Raw genomic sequence first — 17,233 nt, 5'->3', positions numbered from 1 at the left:
TATTCACAGCACTATTCAGGACACTATTCACCGATTTTTTTAGAACTTGTTGATCCGCCTGATAATTTCTTATATTTTTTATTCATGGTTTTATTTTTCAATTTCATATGTTTCGTTTTAACTTATATTTATTATTTTAAATGATAAATAAATTTGCAGTTATGTTTTTTTTTTTTGCCGTCTATATTTCATTAAAAAAGGGACAAAGCCCATAAAGGGGGAAAACCCTTATACAAATACATAAGTCCCAAAAGACACTAAGGGCATAACACTAGAAACACCAACCAAACTTTAAACTAAGCCCATTAAAAACGAAACCTGCGACCCAATTTGCCACGCATCCACCGCAGCAGTAGGGACACCCACGTGTTGAGACCTCACATCTCACCGATCCACGCGTCACCACGTCACACACCGTGACCCATTCACCGAAACATCGTCAGAGACGACGAAACGACACCCGTTCCGCCGGAACAAGCCGGAGCCGAAAATCACCACACCCATCTTCGTCGTCGAACTTCTGTTCCCCAGAGAGCTTCATCGGACCAATTCCAAGACCTCATCCAGATCTATCAAATCATCGCTGACGACCGAAGATCACATCACCCTCGTATCATCCGCTTCACCGTCGTAGCCGCTTTAGTGAAAGCTTCAATCGGAACGAATTGAAGTTTCATCCGCAAGAGCCAGCCCGACAACGAAGCCAAGAGAACCAAACCTAACAGGGACCCCACCATCACCAAAAGACCGCCGTCGACTGCGAAGACCAGACAACGCGGAAAACATATAGCCGACCGTTCGCCTGAGAAGAACAGGCATCACGCCGGAGTCAAAAAGCCAGCCGCCCACCGTAAAAAAGTGCGACGCCGGATGCCGGAATAAAAGAAACGTAAACAAACGAGACTAAAGAAAAAAAACGAAAAAGGAAAAGAGAGGAACGCCGGACCGACGGTGGATAAGAGAGCCTCACCGTCGGCCAGAAACTGAGATCAGATCTTGTTGGCCGCTAGAGAGAGGCTGGAGCTTTTCTCCGTTAAATCCTAACGAGTTTAGATGTATTTGTGAAAGCCTTGGACTTATGTTATCTTTACATCATAATTTCTTTTATTAGTTTTTGTTTATACTTATTCATTCAATTATATGTTATATGATCAAAATAAAAAAATCAAACGAAACCACAAGTTTACAAATAAATAAAAATATTTTTGTGGTTTTTAATTTTTTATGGCTTTAAATTCGTTCTTTCTTTTCATAAAATATGATCGTTTCTTAAATAATCTCATCCCGCGCAGGATGCAGGCTATCACCTAATCATGTTTTATATTGGTTTTAAAAACTATAGTAAATAAAAATTGTAATATCCTTATTTTCTAAAGCCCCCTCTTTTTAGCTATAGGAAATATATTAATGTACCAACAAATTTTAAAATTACATCTCATAAATCTAAAAATTCTACAACCTAAATTATATAGTAAATTTACTACAATTACATCTGAACCAATCACCCTCAACATCTTTTGGTTCTTATATACTATTTTTACTATGCAATATTAATAAAATTTTAGGAGTTTAATTGTAAGAATAAATAAATACGATAATTTAAATGGTTAATAATTTAGTTTTATCAATTTCAATTTGTATATTGTTTAGTTTATATATAGTTAGACTTATGTTTATTATTTATTTTTCTACTTAATAAAAGAGAACATATAATGTATTAGATATGTAAACTACTTTTTATGTCCATATAGTGTAAATATGTGATTATATATATTTAAATTTTGAAAAATTGAAAATCCAGTTTCCACTAATTGAACCGATCCAACCAATCAACCACACAATAACTAGACCAAATCGGTATCTGATCCGGTTTTCAAAACATTGATTAAAAATGATTATAAACCACATGATACTATTAGGCAGTAAATATGGTTTTCGCCGGCTCAAGAAAATTTTAGGTCCTTAGCAAAATGGTCTAAATTTTCTTTTACATATATCTAAGTGTGTTCAATCCGGTAAATCCAAACCAATTAAAACTGAATCGAGATACAAAAAGTGGTTTGGATTTGATAATACCGAATATATCGAATGGATGTCATTTTTATGAAACCACGGCATATGAATATGGTTTGATACACAAACCGATCAAACCGAATAAACTAATCAATTAAAGTATAGTAGAATTATTATATGTAAATTATATAAGATAATTAAGAATATATACATACTTTATTTTATTGAAATGATCTTCATACTTAAAATGTTAATTTTAGTAATTTAATATTTTATTTTAAGTTAAAAGTTATGATACATTTTTATCAAATTAAATAAAACATAAATTTTACCTTTTTGTTAACAAATATGTGTGCTAGTATTTTGTTATTTATAATATTATGGATTACTAATTTTTTATTTTTATTCTTTATCGTAATTATTAATTTAATATGTTTACTAATTATTTTAAATAGTAAAAGAAGAAAAGAAAAAAATTAGGCTATTTAAAATCTGAAATATCTTTCATGTTATATAAAAACTGATATCTAGTCGTATAAAATAAAATTCATAAAATATTTTACAAGCTAAATAAATTTATGGTTTTTGATATACAACTGAATAAATCAAAAACCGAGTATATAAATCGAAACAAATCAAAGTAAATATAATTTTAATATGGTAGTTATTTTTATAAACCGAAAAACCAAAAAAAACTGAAAAACCGAATCGAACAGATATCGAAATTGAACACCCCTACGTAACTTTAAAAACATTTGGGCCTGTTATCTTTACTTTTCTTACAAAAATTAGGTTCTGTTTCAGTGGAATATCATTTATACAAAAAAAAATGGGCCTTATGGCCCACGCCCCTTTGCCCACCCTCCTAAGCTGGTGCCGCCGGTTTATAGCTAACCACACTGAACCGACATGAGAATGCAGAAGGTAAACGATAATTAAACTCGTCTCTCTAAGAATGCAGAAGGTCCTGGTGCGTAGAAAAGATAATTAAACTTAAGCAAACGAGAAAAGCAAGATCTTGTCTCTCTAAGAATGAATAATCCAATCATGAAACACAAACAACATAATTAATGAACAACGGAACAATACAACACAATGATTATGAACACGTTTAACGTAGATAACGCAGCAAAATTCAAATTGAAATTCCTTTTCAGTTTAGTAAAAAAAGAATGTAAATGTAAAATAATATTAAAAGAGACAAAACATACCTTAGAACATTGACATGTCCCAAATGATGTCTATTGTTCAAGCATGCTGCCTAGGGCGTGCCGACTTTTGCATTATCTCACTTTTTAACTCACCCACTTCCCTTGTATTTTTTTTTTTTTTTTTTGCTAAAACTTCCCTTGTATTTTAAAAATTGTAAAGTGATTTTATTTATTTATGGTTTTAGATTCATATATTTTCCTGTAAATTTTTTAATTTAGTGCACTAACTTTTAGTTTTGGTGATTTTGTTATCGAGTACTGCTGCTTATAATAAACTGTTGGATTTTAGAATTGTGTATGTAATATAAATTATAGTAACGTACCAAAAACATTTCAGAGACAATGGAGTAAAAATTTTGCATAGTCCACCACGTCACGTAAAACATTTAAGGCATGAATCCATCACTTTTTTTTTTTTGAATCCATCACTTTTGACTCAATAGAGACACAACATTCGCATAATTCACCTATATATATTATCACAGAATCTTTTCTTAGCATTTACACCCAAAAAAAATGTTCACGATATTGTCACGTTTCAGTTTAGGTATAGGTTTCCAGAGTTTCAGAAGAAAACACACCACACATGACACATGTATGATATACTTATAACTTTAAAGACAAAATTATGTTATTGGGGCCATACCATACCTCGGGTTATATGCTATGCTTTCAAATTTCAATATATGATTGGTAATTATTCTTCTTTTATCAAAGTCAAACAAATTTTTGGTTTTATATTTCTGTATATTGTTCTAATTTTTATTTTGCCGCATCACCCACGAATGAGTTTAATTAAGTTTTATTTAACAATAGTGTTTAATATATTTACGCATATATTTTATTCAAACTTACCAAGAATGATCTTGTTCACGTTGGATCCATACTCACTATCATAAAACATGTAGATAATGTTAGATATCGAATAAGTGTCAAGCTGAAAAGGACAAAGCATTCACGATTTTAATCATTATATATAAAACAAATTAGATTCGACGAAACTAGTCCATTCACGTCTATTATTCAAAACTTTTGATAATAATATTTTGGTTAGATGACATCTTTCTAATAAATTTTTCTATTCTAATTTACCATTGGTTAGTGAATTGTCAAATTGGTTAGTGAATTGTCAACTTAATGTTTCGCTACATTGATCGACACCTATAATCTACTTTTTCGTTTGTGCCAGTGTAAGTGTTCATCTCGACTTGTATGTTTTTGGAGTTTTATAAACATCGATTAGTTTCCTGAACGTACATATATTCCCTCTTGTACTCAATGTTTTATGTTAAGCTTCTTGTATTTATCTCCAACATTTCTTTTTTGACATTTTCTATATTTTTCTCTTATAATCGTTTGTAATTTTCTGTTCTCTGTTCAATAATGTTTTTGCTTTTATGCATACACGTTTGGACGGATTAAGAATTGACGTGGATGTTAGTGTAGAATCATCCATACAAAATGACTAGCACTTATTTGTGGAAAATATCATCCTGTCATAATCATATAGTTCCAAGCAACCAATAGTGATTGGTCTATTGGTGTAGGCATGGTTTCTCTGTTACAATTAAGAAGTACTCTCTTGAATTAGTTGTTAGTACTACTTAGAACGGACGAGTAGATCAGAATAGAGTTGGATGTAGAGCTGTCAATTAGGTTTGCCCACGCGGATTCTGAAAACAACGATCAATATCTCAGCTACAAAAAGTAATGAACTAATGAAAGGACATTTGTCAAAATAGAACAAAAAAACGCACTATTTGTCTCCGTAGTATAAAACCACCCTAATGTTTGCTAAAACCCCAATCTAAGACTATGTGCAATGGACCAGTTGAAATATTTTTTTCAACTGTTGAATGGATACAATAGTAGTGTTGAAAAAGAAAAAATGGATTAATTCTAGTTGAATTATAACATGAAAGTTATACCCACATGAAAGATATGGACCAATCAAATTTAATTTGTGTCTTTCAGACTTTTAAAAAGAGAGCAAAGAGTTGCAAATTCTATTTCTTTAAACATAAATATAATTTAAAAATTCTAATTGGTTGTTGAGTTTAGTAATATATTTTTCACCTATTTGTTTCAAATGAAATATTTCGCAGCTGTTATTTTTTTTAAAAGTTGTTTACTTCATAATTCATCATTTTTGTTCTCTATAAATAGAGCTTTGGTTTTTTTAATTTGGACATATAAATTTTAAAAAATTAAAAATTAAATGATAATGTGTAAAAGAGAATGTGATGTGGATTTAATAAAGGTAAAAATAGGCTGTTGAATAAAGAAAACCATTGCTCATAGACTAACTCTTACTTTATCAATTAACAATTTAAAACTCACTTTTATATAAATTAAAAACAAAAAAAAACATTTGACCCAAAAAATAAATCAAGATCTACTTAAACAAAATCTAAAGAAAAAAAAAGGAAAAAAAATCTCCAAATCACTTTAATATATGAATTCTGTTTAGTTTTACTTTTGATAGTTATATCAATATTTTAACTATCTACAATTTGATTTAATATATTTTATCAAAAAGAAATAAATAAAAATCTAACTAAAATTATATTTCTAAATATATACATGTGTATTCTTAAATATAATTTAAAATAAATGAGATTGTTTTTTTTTTGAAAAATCAAAATTTCAAAAATAAATCAGAAGAAATAAATGAAAACATTTTTTATTTATTTTGACAATCTGAAACACGTTTTAAGAAAATAAAAAGATTGCCAAATATTTTAGACTATTTTGTAACTAAATTTGCCATATTTTTAAATATGATTATTCTTATCCGTAAAATGTAGCTTCTACATTGTGTAGAAAACATACAATTAATATGTAAGCAGATGATATAATATGTATACTTTTGATTTATCTTTAGATTTTGTATTCTAGAAGTTTAGAATTTCTCAAAAATAAAAACTGCATTCAGAATAAATATAATAAATATAGCTATGTTTAAAATGTGTAGACTTCACATTCCTTATATTTAGAATTCTTTATAAAAATAGATTATTGGTTCTAGAGAAAGTAAAATACCTTGTTTAACGTGAAATTCAATATCTACTATGTAATTTTTTTTAGAAAATAAAATCTTCTTTTCATAAAACATAGTTAATTTTTTTAATTTAATAATAAGTTTTACAATCCAAAGATGCCACAAAAGAATATCAATTTGTGTATATGGATATCTCATCAATTGTTTCTATTTTTAATAATTATTTATTTCTAAAATTATTTGAAAATAGAAATCATAGTGGAAACAAAAATTGAACAAAAAAATATACTAAAGAGACAAAGATACTATTTTTTCATTTTATTTTTGGCAGATTTCCTCTTAATGAATTAGAATAATGTTGTAATTTTGTTCTCTCCGATTTATCGATATCTCAGCTACAACATTAATGAATTAGATAAGATAAATAGATACCAGAATACTCACGTCAAATAAATGTATACTATCACATCGACTTAAATTGAGTTTGATATTTAAATTCTTCCTCGGCTTTACCAAATTTAAACAAAAAAACGAAAGGAAACAAAATAATTCTTTCTTGATCATAGATCCTTTCTCTTTTTCATTTTCTTTCCCTAATTTTTATTAACCGATAGATATACGTTTCTAATGACCTCATCTATGTAATTGTCCCTAATTATTTTCAGTAATTCATTAATTATATGATTAATTTAATTATACGTTCTAATATCTCTAAATTGCCACTTAAATTCTGCCATGTACAGTATTCCCATAGTATTTCAGATAAATGTATATTGCATTCTTACACCAAAAGAAATAACTAAACCTAATTTTTTTCCTAAATTTGAGAATATTATGTCAATAATCATGAATTGTCATTTATAACTACAACTTGACATGCACGTCCGTGCGGATTTTGTTATGACTTTTTATAAAAAATTTAGTGATATAATTAAACATATAGATTATTTAGATTTTTTCGATTCGTACAAATTTATCCAGATTCCGAAAAATTCAAATAGAACACTGTTCGAAAATTTTTAATATCTAAACATAGTTTAATTTTAAAATCCAAAAATCTGATACTCATAAAAATCGATCTGTAAGTATACTTGAATGCCATGTCTAACTGATTATGTAAACAACTAAATTAATTTTGTTAACCAATTTAAATTTTTTATTAAACATTTTCATTTTAAAAAAAAAGTGAAATTATTATGGTTAATTTGTAAAACAAATGTTATCAAATTATTATGATAAATATAATTAATGAATTAGTTTGGAAGAGTAAAAAATGAATGTAATATATGAAATAAAATACTTAAATAAAAATAATAAATAAAATAATTAGAATTAGTCGAAAAAAAAATGAAAATCTGTAAGAATCCACTTAAAATTAGGCAAATATTATTTTATACTTTAGTTTAATTTGAAAAAAGAAAGTTGGTGGGCCAATTGAAAAGGGAAAAAGAGAAGCAAAAATAAATAGAAAAGAAAAAGAAAACGTAAAGCTAAAGCAAACACTCTCCAAGCGGACCAAGCCTATAGCGAAGCGTCACTACACATTCCAACTCTTTCAAATCTTCTGAGTCTCCCATCAAAATACGAGAGAAAACATAAAAAAAAAAGAAAAGAAAAAGTTAAAAGAAATCCTAGTTTAAAGATCCGATCGTCGTCATCTTCACTCCTCTGGATCTTCAACACCCAAAACAAAACTAAAGCAAAAAAAAAAATTCCAAATTTGGAAACTTTCCATCTCACTTCTGTTTCAAGATTTTGTTCTTGCCCAAAGATGAAAGACAGAGGAAAGAGAACAGCAACGGAGAGAAGAAACGACGACGTGTCGTTATATTACAGCACACCGTCAGAATTCTCTTGCAGGAAACATCCATCTGTTTCCCCTGTCGGAATCTGCCCGTACTGTCTCAACGACCGTTTAGTAAGCCTCGTGTGCTCCCAATGCGGAGAACAGAGACTCTCTTCTTGCTCTTGCTCCGACATCTCTCCTAACCACGCCGCCGCGGAAGCCGGAAACGTTAGGATCTCTTCACTCATCGACGAAGAGACGACGAAACAGAGGAAGAAGACGACGAAACAGAGTCGAAAAACAGAGGAAGCTGTGGTGTTCAAGAGGAGTAGTAGCAGCTGCGTTGAGATCAGTAAGAGGAAGCATCACAGGTTCTCGAGGATCGGGAGGTTCTTGAGGAAGATGAATCCAAGAAAGGACAGAGCTTTCGATGAGAACAACAACAACAACGAGAACGAGAACGATACTTGGCGTTTGGATTATAACAACAACGACGGCAAGACACTGAGGGTTTCGAGGTCGAGGTCGCTCTGTAGCTTCCGAGGAGGAGGAAACGGGTACTTAATCGGGTCGGAGGAAGACGTGTCGTCTTTTTCCGGCGCGAGGAGCTCGTTCTCCGCCGCGAGAAGCTCTAGCGTCTTCGACGCGACGACGGAGCATCGGAGGAGCAACTTCGAAGGGAGGAAGAGTAATTTCAGCGAGACGACGGAGACGCGGAGGAGTAACTTCAGCGAATCGGAGCCGCCGCGGAGGAGCTGCTTCGAGGCGAGGAAGAGTAACTTCAGCGAAACAGAGTATCCACGGAGGAGTAACTTCAGCGAAACAGAGCATAAACAGAGTATAAATAATAATCATCCGCGGAGGAGCAACTACGAAGCAGCGGCGCCGAGGAAGAGCAATGTCAACGAGGAGCAGCATCGGAAAAGTGACTCGTCGGCGGCGATGGGTTTCACGAGGAGGGTTTTGTCGATGAAAGAGAGTTACTTTACAGGAGGAGAAGAGACTGGTTTCATTGATCTCAAGTTCGATTCCTCTGGAGGAGGAGTAGGAGGAGAAGTGGTGTTAAACGACAGCGTTTTGCAGCATGGAGGAGGAGGGTCTTGCCGGTTAACGACCAAGGGTAGGGAGGTGAGTAAGAGTCGAAGGAGCTTCAAAGGATGGAAATGGATTTTCGGACCTCATCATCATCTTCATAATCATCAAAGGGAATCATGATTCATGATGATAATGATAGAGATGATTTTTTTATGGGATCCAGTAAGGAGCAAGCAATGGAGTTACGGTGTTGTGTGATCCAGATCCGATGTCAATCTTAGTCAAAAAGCTTTTATTTTCTTTCTCTTTTTTCTCTAGTGATTTATCATTTTGTTTTGTTGAATATATATGTCGACGCATCGGACTGCAAGTTTTGTGAGTTTAAATGATAGAGATGAGATTTGACCAAAAAAAAAAAAAAATGATAGAGATGAGATGAGTGTAACAACACAACTCAACTATTAACCGGTTTTAGCCAAAGTCTTACTTTGAAATTTGGTAACCGAGTTTTTATGTATCTCATTGGTTTGCTGCTGGAATTTGTTTGTGGTTTTAACCAGTCTTCCTTGAATTTTTGTGTTGTATAAATTTCAACATGCTATCCATGTACCGGCAAACAGAGCAGAGAACACCTCTTGTAAGAAAATGGTATAAACCAATAGTTAAAATCAGTTTGCATCCAAACTCATCTGAAAGAAAACTTTGAAGTTAACAAAATGAGCCACATATAGATAAAAGGCATTCAAACTCATTTCCTAATCACTGTTTTCGTGAATTGGGAGTTAGAGCATATATATATATTATTTTTTTTCAGTGTGATGATAAAGCTTTTGCGGGGCTTGAAGCCCATCCCATCTCCATAAGTTTTCGCTCTTGAAATTTCAGGATGTTTGGCTACTACGAGCACTTCACAAAATGTACGTAAATTTTGTAAGCTTTAACAAAAGAAGATTGACACTAAACTGTTGATTTTTTTGTCCGTTTATGTTCAATCCGTCTTTTGAATCATCGACTCATCGTCACTGGTAGGGCTGTGCACATTGGTTTAAGCTTGTTGCATGGGCCTATGCAGGAAAATTTGGCGCTATATGAATTGATTCCGGCATGAAGTTGCTTTATTTCTTAATCACTAGAAGCAGGTCCGCATAACTTAATTTATGACACGGTTGGTCTGTAGATTATTGGACATGGTCGGCCCATAGAATTTTGGACCACTATGATATGATTCTATTTAAGCATGGGTTAAAAATTATTTTTGTGATTATCAGTCATGTCATCGGCATAATTGATTGATTTGGCTGAAGCTTTTAACATGCATATATACACACAAACAAAATTTGAAATCAACTAGATGCAAGTTGAATTATTTTATATGTCAAATTTAAGGCAAGACTAATGAATAAATGAAAGGGCATATTTAGTAAAGAACCTTGACTTATGGTTTCTGGTCATGCCATAGACTATAAGACTACTATAGTGTGATGAGCTTGTGATGAGCTTGTTGAGGTTGTGATGAGCTTGTTGAGCTTGTGACCATAGATTGTGATGAGCTTGTTGAGGTTGTGATAACAGATAGAAATGAAGCGTGAAACCATGACTTTTAATGGGCTTGATTAGTGTAACAAAAGCGGTTATACCGATTTGAAGGATAAACATTTTTTATGACGGAACATGGTTGAAGTTAGAGAAATTCGAACACTTATACTTCATGTTCAATATGAAAAACTTTTTTCTTTTGTTTTCTCTATAATATGTAGATAATGAAAGAAAAACTTGCTGATACTGAATCGAATATATAACAGGATTACATTAAATTGGTTTTGTGACAACCCGTCCCGTGGAACCACCTGCCCATAGACCCAAGTTCACAGCGCTGTAGCGCACCGACCCCAACCCCTCTATTATGAGATCTCACTATCTCCATAATTAGGTTGTTGGTGAGACTCGAACCCAGGTCCTCACCCTTTAACAGCATTCCCACAGGACAAGCTGTCACCAATTGAGCTGCATTGTAACATCCCGAGTTGTGATATGTGAAAAGGCTTAAGAGAATTGATTTGGCTACCTATATCACCAAAGTTGACTTACCTTTTCCGGAGCACATCATGAAAGAACTCCAGAGTTAAGCGTGCTTGAACTGGAGTAAACTGGAGTAGTGGAAGGATGGGTGACCTATCGGGAAGTGGTTCGTGATAGCGTGTGAGTGAGGCCAAAGCACGGGAAAAGGTCGGGTGGTGATTGTAGGGTCAGTAAACAATGATTCTGAACCTTAGAAAATTAACGACCGACCGTCGGATGGGATGGGGCCCACGGGCCGAGAGAGCGGGCGTGGGTGGCCTATTAGCCGTGGGCGGTCGGGGCGTTACAAGTGGTACCAGAGCTGGTTAGCCGTCTCAGTTCTGACCTGAGAGGCGTCTTGAGACCTGTCGTGGAGCGCAACGAGGGCGTTGCGTTCTTTGAGAGGGGGTGAATTGTAATATCCCGAGTTGTGATATGTGAAAAGGCTTAAGAGAATTGATTTGGCTACCTATATCACCAAAGTTGACTTACCTTTTCCGGAGCACATCATGAAAGAACTCCAGAGTTAAGCGTGCTTGAACTGGAGTAGTGTAAGGATGGGTGACCTATCGGGAAGTGGTTCGTGATAGCGTGTGAGTGAGGCCAAAGCACGGGAAAAGGTCGGGTGGTGATTGTAGGGTCAGTAAACAATGATTTCAAGCCTTGAAAAAAATTAACGGCCGACCGTCGGATGGGATGGGGCCCACGGGCCGAGAGAGCGGGCGTGGGTGGGTCATTAGCCGTGGGCGGTCGGGGCGTTACAGGTTTGTTATTGACATTCATGAAAGTGTTATTTGATTTCTCTAACTGTCGCTGTATGATTCTATAATATAGTCTGACCGATTATGACTCTATTTAAGCATGGGTAAAAAATTATTTTTGTGATTATCAGTTAATTAATGTCTTGGCCATACTATAGCATTATCTGGTGATGACTTAGGCATGCACTACAAGAAAACAGCGTAATTCTGACGGACGTTCCGACGGAAAATGAGTTTCTTGGAATATTTTGTAAAATTTCCGAGGAAATTCTGAGGAAACACAAATTTTGTGTTTCTTCGGAATTTCCTCGAAATATTTAGAGAAAATTCCGAGGAACTCACTATCCGTCAGTGTTTTCTGATGAAATGCCGAGGAAAACATTTTTTTCGGAATATGATTTAAAGATTTGATTATAGGATTTGTGTTCTTCGGAAAAGCCTTGGAAAATTCTGAGGAAATTGTGAAGAAAAACAAGTTTTGATTATAGGTTTTGTATTCCTCGAAATTTCCTCAGAATTTTTTTTTGGGCAAAAAAAAAAAAGTTGTCCTTGGAATTTTCTCGAAATATTCCGAGAAAATTCCGATGAAGTAGGTTTTTTAACCGAAAACAACGTTTTGCGGTTTGAATAACATTTATATAAGCCTTATTAAGTGTCTTAAACTGATTATGAAGTCAAAGATTGGTGTGCTACCCTATAATAAACATTTTTACGATTGTATGAACGAAATCTCCACAACATAAGAGAAACACTTATACACTTTAATGAACGGTAAAGAGAATACTTGCAATTCATTTTGGAATTTTGTTATTTCATGGTTTACGATCATCTATACAAAGAATCCTCAATGGTATGCATTACATTTGTATAAGAAATGATATAGAGCAAAAAAATGTTTTGAAACCCCAAACATGTTTTCCTCGGAATTTCCTCGGAAATTTTGAGGAAATTCTGAGGAAAATTCCGGGCAAGCGAAGCCGCCAAATATTTCGCAAAAATTAAATTAATTATTTCCGAGGAAAGAAAGACTGTGGTTTGAAAAGCCTGACCTTGAGGAAACGGATTCAGAGCAACTAAAAGACAACTTGAACATGAAAATTAGAGGAAGTACCACAAATCTTAATTGATAGTTCGCAGAGTGGAACAATCTTTGTTAAAAAAAAAAAGAGGAAACAGCCTCATGCCTTAAGGTTAACATGAATCCCCTCATTAGCCTTCTTGTTTCCTCTATGGACCCGGGAAGCAAGAGCCGAAATGTAATGCCCAGCATATGACTCCAGTTACGTAAAAGTCCTTATTTGCCAGCTTAGGGTGGTCCGTAAAGAAAGCCTGAGGAAACATTAAAAACTGGTATCCAAGTCAAAGCTTGGATGCAAGTTTGAGAATAACCAGTGGCGGACCTGCAGAAAATCATAGAGATCATCGCCGGAGCTCGGTTTCTCACCGGGATAAGTTCGAAGGCAAACCGTTGTTATAGAAGTCGTAAACCTGTCGAAGACAACCGTCCTTCTTGTTGCATTCGTCGTCGGGAGTTTCGCCAGGAGAAAAAACACAAGCTTTTGTCTCACGTTGTCGACCCTGTGGCGGACTCCGTCGTCTGGAACGCCTGGAAAGTCGACGACGCAGGTGTAGAAGCTGTCGTTCTACGAAATGGCCTTGACGTGTATGAAACCCTTGGGAAAACGTTGATTCTTGGTTCGCAAGAAAAGTAAACAGGAGCAAAGAAGAGACTAGCAAAGATCAGCCAAGACTAAAGAGATAAAGCTAACTCAGCTAAAGAAGGAACCTTTTTACTATTAATGTTAACAACTTTATAAATGAGCCATGGATTAATATGGAGAGAATGGTATTAAAATAATGTAAACCAAGCAGCCAGAGGTAAATACTATCGATTGTCTATGACGTGGCATTACTATAGCGGCTTCTTTTTTAACAACGGTAAAACTCGAGTTGCAAAGAGCAAAATATTTAAAAATCGAAATGTTAGACCGGTCGTAGCTCATCTTTTTGATAGTTTAACCTCCTCCATCCATTTTTTTCCACCTCCACCGTTAAAAACATTGTTTGTTTTCCCTTGTTTGATCAAAGCACCCTATAGTACGACGTTAACATGATATGCTATTTCAATGCGCGACAAAACAGGGAAATTAAGGCAACCTCGTCTCTTAACTTTATTTAAAACTTTATTTTCTTTTTTTATGGAAGATCATTAATGCATGCAGGACGTCACTTATTCCCGGTGTCGACACCTTTTTCTTTTTTACTCCCCTCCTTCTCTACTTTTCATATACGACAAGCAAAAGTTACGGTTAACTTCTCTCTTATTACTAAGCTCTCTCCTACACATACGTCCAAGAAGATCATAGAGTCTTTTTTTTACAGAGGAGAGGCATTTTAGTCATCTCAAAATTTCTTCTCTTGACTTAATATTAACGCCGCGTCTTTGCAACCTTTTCTCCCAAAGTTAAGAAATCTCACTTGGCAACTCTCTCTCTCTCTCTCTCTCTCTCTCTCTCTCTCAACTCTCAATCATGCCTCTCCACACCGTTCTTGCCCTTCTCTTACCACAAATCAACTTTCTCCATGTGTTACTCACCTGTTTGGACAAACTTGAGATGGTTGTTGGAGTTCTCCTTCGTCCCTACCCACTACAAGAAAACAGCGTAATTCTAACGGACGTTCTGACGGAAAATGAGTTCCTCGGAACTTACTATCCGTCGGTGTTTTCTGATGAAATGCCGAGGAAAACATATTCTTCGGAATAGGGTTTAAAGATTTGATTATAGGGTTTGTGTTCTTCGGAAAAGCCTCGGAAAATTCCGAGGAAATTGTGAGGAAAAACAAGTTTTGATTATAGGTTTTGTGTTCCTCGGAATTTCCTCAGAATATTCTGAGGAAATTCTGAGGAAAAATAAGTTGTCCTCGGAATTTCCTCGAAATATTCCGAGGAAATTCCGATGAAGTACGGTTTTTTAACCGAAAACAACGTTTTACGGTTTGAATAACATTTATATAAGCCTTATTAAGTGTCTTAAACTGATTATGAAGTCAAAAATTAGTGTGTTACCCTATAATAATTTTTTTTCCGATTGTATGAACGAAATCCCCACAACATAAGAGAAACACTTATACACTTTAATGAACGGTAAAGAAAATACTTACAATTCATTTTGGAATTTTGTTATTTCATGGTTTACGATCATCTATACAAAGAATCCTCAATGGTGTGCATTACATTTGTATAAGAAATGATATAGGGCAAAAAGATGTTTTGAAACCCCAAACATGTTTTCCTCGGAATTTCCTCGGAAATTTTGAGGAAATTTTGAGGAAAAACAAGTTTTCCTCGGAATTTCCTCGGAAGTAGGTTTTTTTAACCGAAAAAACGTTTTGTGGTTTTAATAACATTTATATAAGCCTTATTAAGTGTCTTAAACTGATTATGAAGTCAAAAATTGATGTGTTACCCTATAATAAACAATTTCCGATTGTATGAACGAAATCCCCACAACATAAGAGAAATACTTATACACTTTAATGAACGGTAAAGAGAATACTTACAATTCATTTTGGAATTTTGTTATTTCATGGTTTACGATCATCTATACAAAGAATCATCAATGGTATGCATTACATTTGTATAAGAAATAACATAGAGCAAAAAAAAATTGATGTTTTGAAACCCCAAACATGTTTTCCTCGGAATTTCCTCGGAATATTCTGAGGAAATTCTGAGGAAAAACAAAATTTGAAACCACAAACATGTTTTCCTCAGAATATTCCGAGGACAGATGTTCCTCGGAATATTTTCATTTACCCGGGCAAGCGAAGCTGCCAAATATTTCGCGAAAATTAAATTAATTATTTCCGAGAAAATTCCGACGGATATTTTCCGTCGGAAGTTTCGGTTTTATAAACCTGAGACAGTTCTTCTTCTCCATTTCTCTCTTCTTCCCCTTGCGAATTCCGCCGATCTCCCTCTCCTCTCGCGACGATTTCGGGCGAATCCTCTCTATTCCTCCTCAATTTCATTCACAAATCATGTAAGGACTCTATCCCACTCTCTTAGGTTTTATTTGTTAGGTTTTTAAGTAGATTTGATGATTTTAGAAGTTTTTGATAGATTTTTGTTAGGGTGATTGGTAGGATTGTGTAATGAGAGTTTGATTGTGAGTTTTTTGTTAGGATTGTGTTTTGATTGTGATTATTTGTTGTATTGAGTTGGTTTAGAATTTTTTTTAAGTTTTTATTAATTTTGTGTTTTTAAAAATCGAATTAATGATTATGAAAACGTTTTTTTGTATATAAAATTTATTTTTTGAATTATAAAATCATTTCTATATTTATTAAACATTTTTAATATTTATGAAACCTTTTTGTGATTAAAAAATATTTTTGTAGTTATTAATTTTGTAATTATTAAACTATATTCTGTTTATGAAAGTTTTTTATACTTTTTAAAACATTTTTGTGATTAAAAACTATTTTTTAAATTATTAAATTTGTAATTATTAAACTATATTCTATTTATTAAAAGGTTTTTAATATTTATAAAACTTTTTTTGTGACTAGAAACTATTTTTTGTAATTATTAAATTTGTCATTGTTAAACTATATTCTATTTATTATTTTTTTAATATTTATAAAACCTTTTTGTAATTATTAAATTTGTAATTATAAACTATAATCTATTTATTAAATTTTTCTAAATATTTATAAAACCTTTTTGTGATTAAAAACTATTTTTGTAATTATTAAATTTGTAATTATTAAACCATACTCTATTTATTAAAAGGTTAATTTATATTTATATAAACCTTTTGTTATTAAAAACTATTTTTTTGAATGTCGTCGGAAAATTCCGAGGAAATACCGACGAACCAGTCCTAGGAAATTGTTCTTTGGAATTTCTTCGGAAACTCAAGTCCTCGGTATTTCTTCGGAATTTTCTGAGGAAATTCTGAGGATGTAGTGTTCCTTGGAATTTTCCGACGATGTAGTGTTCTTCGGAAATCCACGCCCCTCTATATTCTCTTCAAGTCTTCGGTATTCCCTCGGAATTTTCTATGGAAATTCTGAGGATGTAGTGTTCTTCGGAATTTTCTGACGATGTAGTATTTCTCGGAATTTCCTGGGAAATCCATGCCCCTCAGTATTTTGTCGGAATTTCCGACAAAATTCCGAAGAAAAATGAATTTCCAAAGATTTTTTTTCGAGGACCCTTATCTTCGGTATTTTCTCGGAATAATATTATTTTGAGGAAATACCGACGATTACGGCCGTCGGTACGCCGCTGTTTTCTTGCAGTGATGGTCCTTTTTGAAAAGGTCAATACATATATTTGCCAAACGTATAAATGTAACTTCCT

At 33.5% G+C, this 17,233-nt stretch overlaps 1 protein-coding gene across 1 annotated transcript; it reads left to right on the top strand.

The window, feature by feature from the left end:
* The first annotated feature begins 7,701 nt into the window (after window positions 1-7,701).
* LOC108848954 (uncharacterized) lies at window positions 7,702-9,413 on the top strand. The gene has a single exon (XM_018622424.2). It carries the CDS (start codon window positions 7,997-7,999, stop codon window positions 9,224-9,226), a length of 1,230 nt encoding a protein of 409 aa, XP_018477926.2. The 5' UTR covers window positions 7,702-7,996; the 3' UTR covers window positions 9,227-9,413.
* Window positions 9,414-17,233: the final 7,820 nt, after the last annotated feature.

This window comes from Raphanus sativus, chromosome 4 (assembly GCF_000801105.2).
Source record: "Raphanus sativus cultivar WK10039 chromosome 4, ASM80110v3, whole genome shotgun sequence".
In the NCBI taxonomy this organism is placed as follows: Eukaryota; Viridiplantae; Streptophyta; class Magnoliopsida; order Brassicales; family Brassicaceae; genus Raphanus; species Raphanus sativus.
Note: the sequence above shows the minus strand (reverse complement) of the source record. Positions and strands in the feature narration are given on the sequence as shown.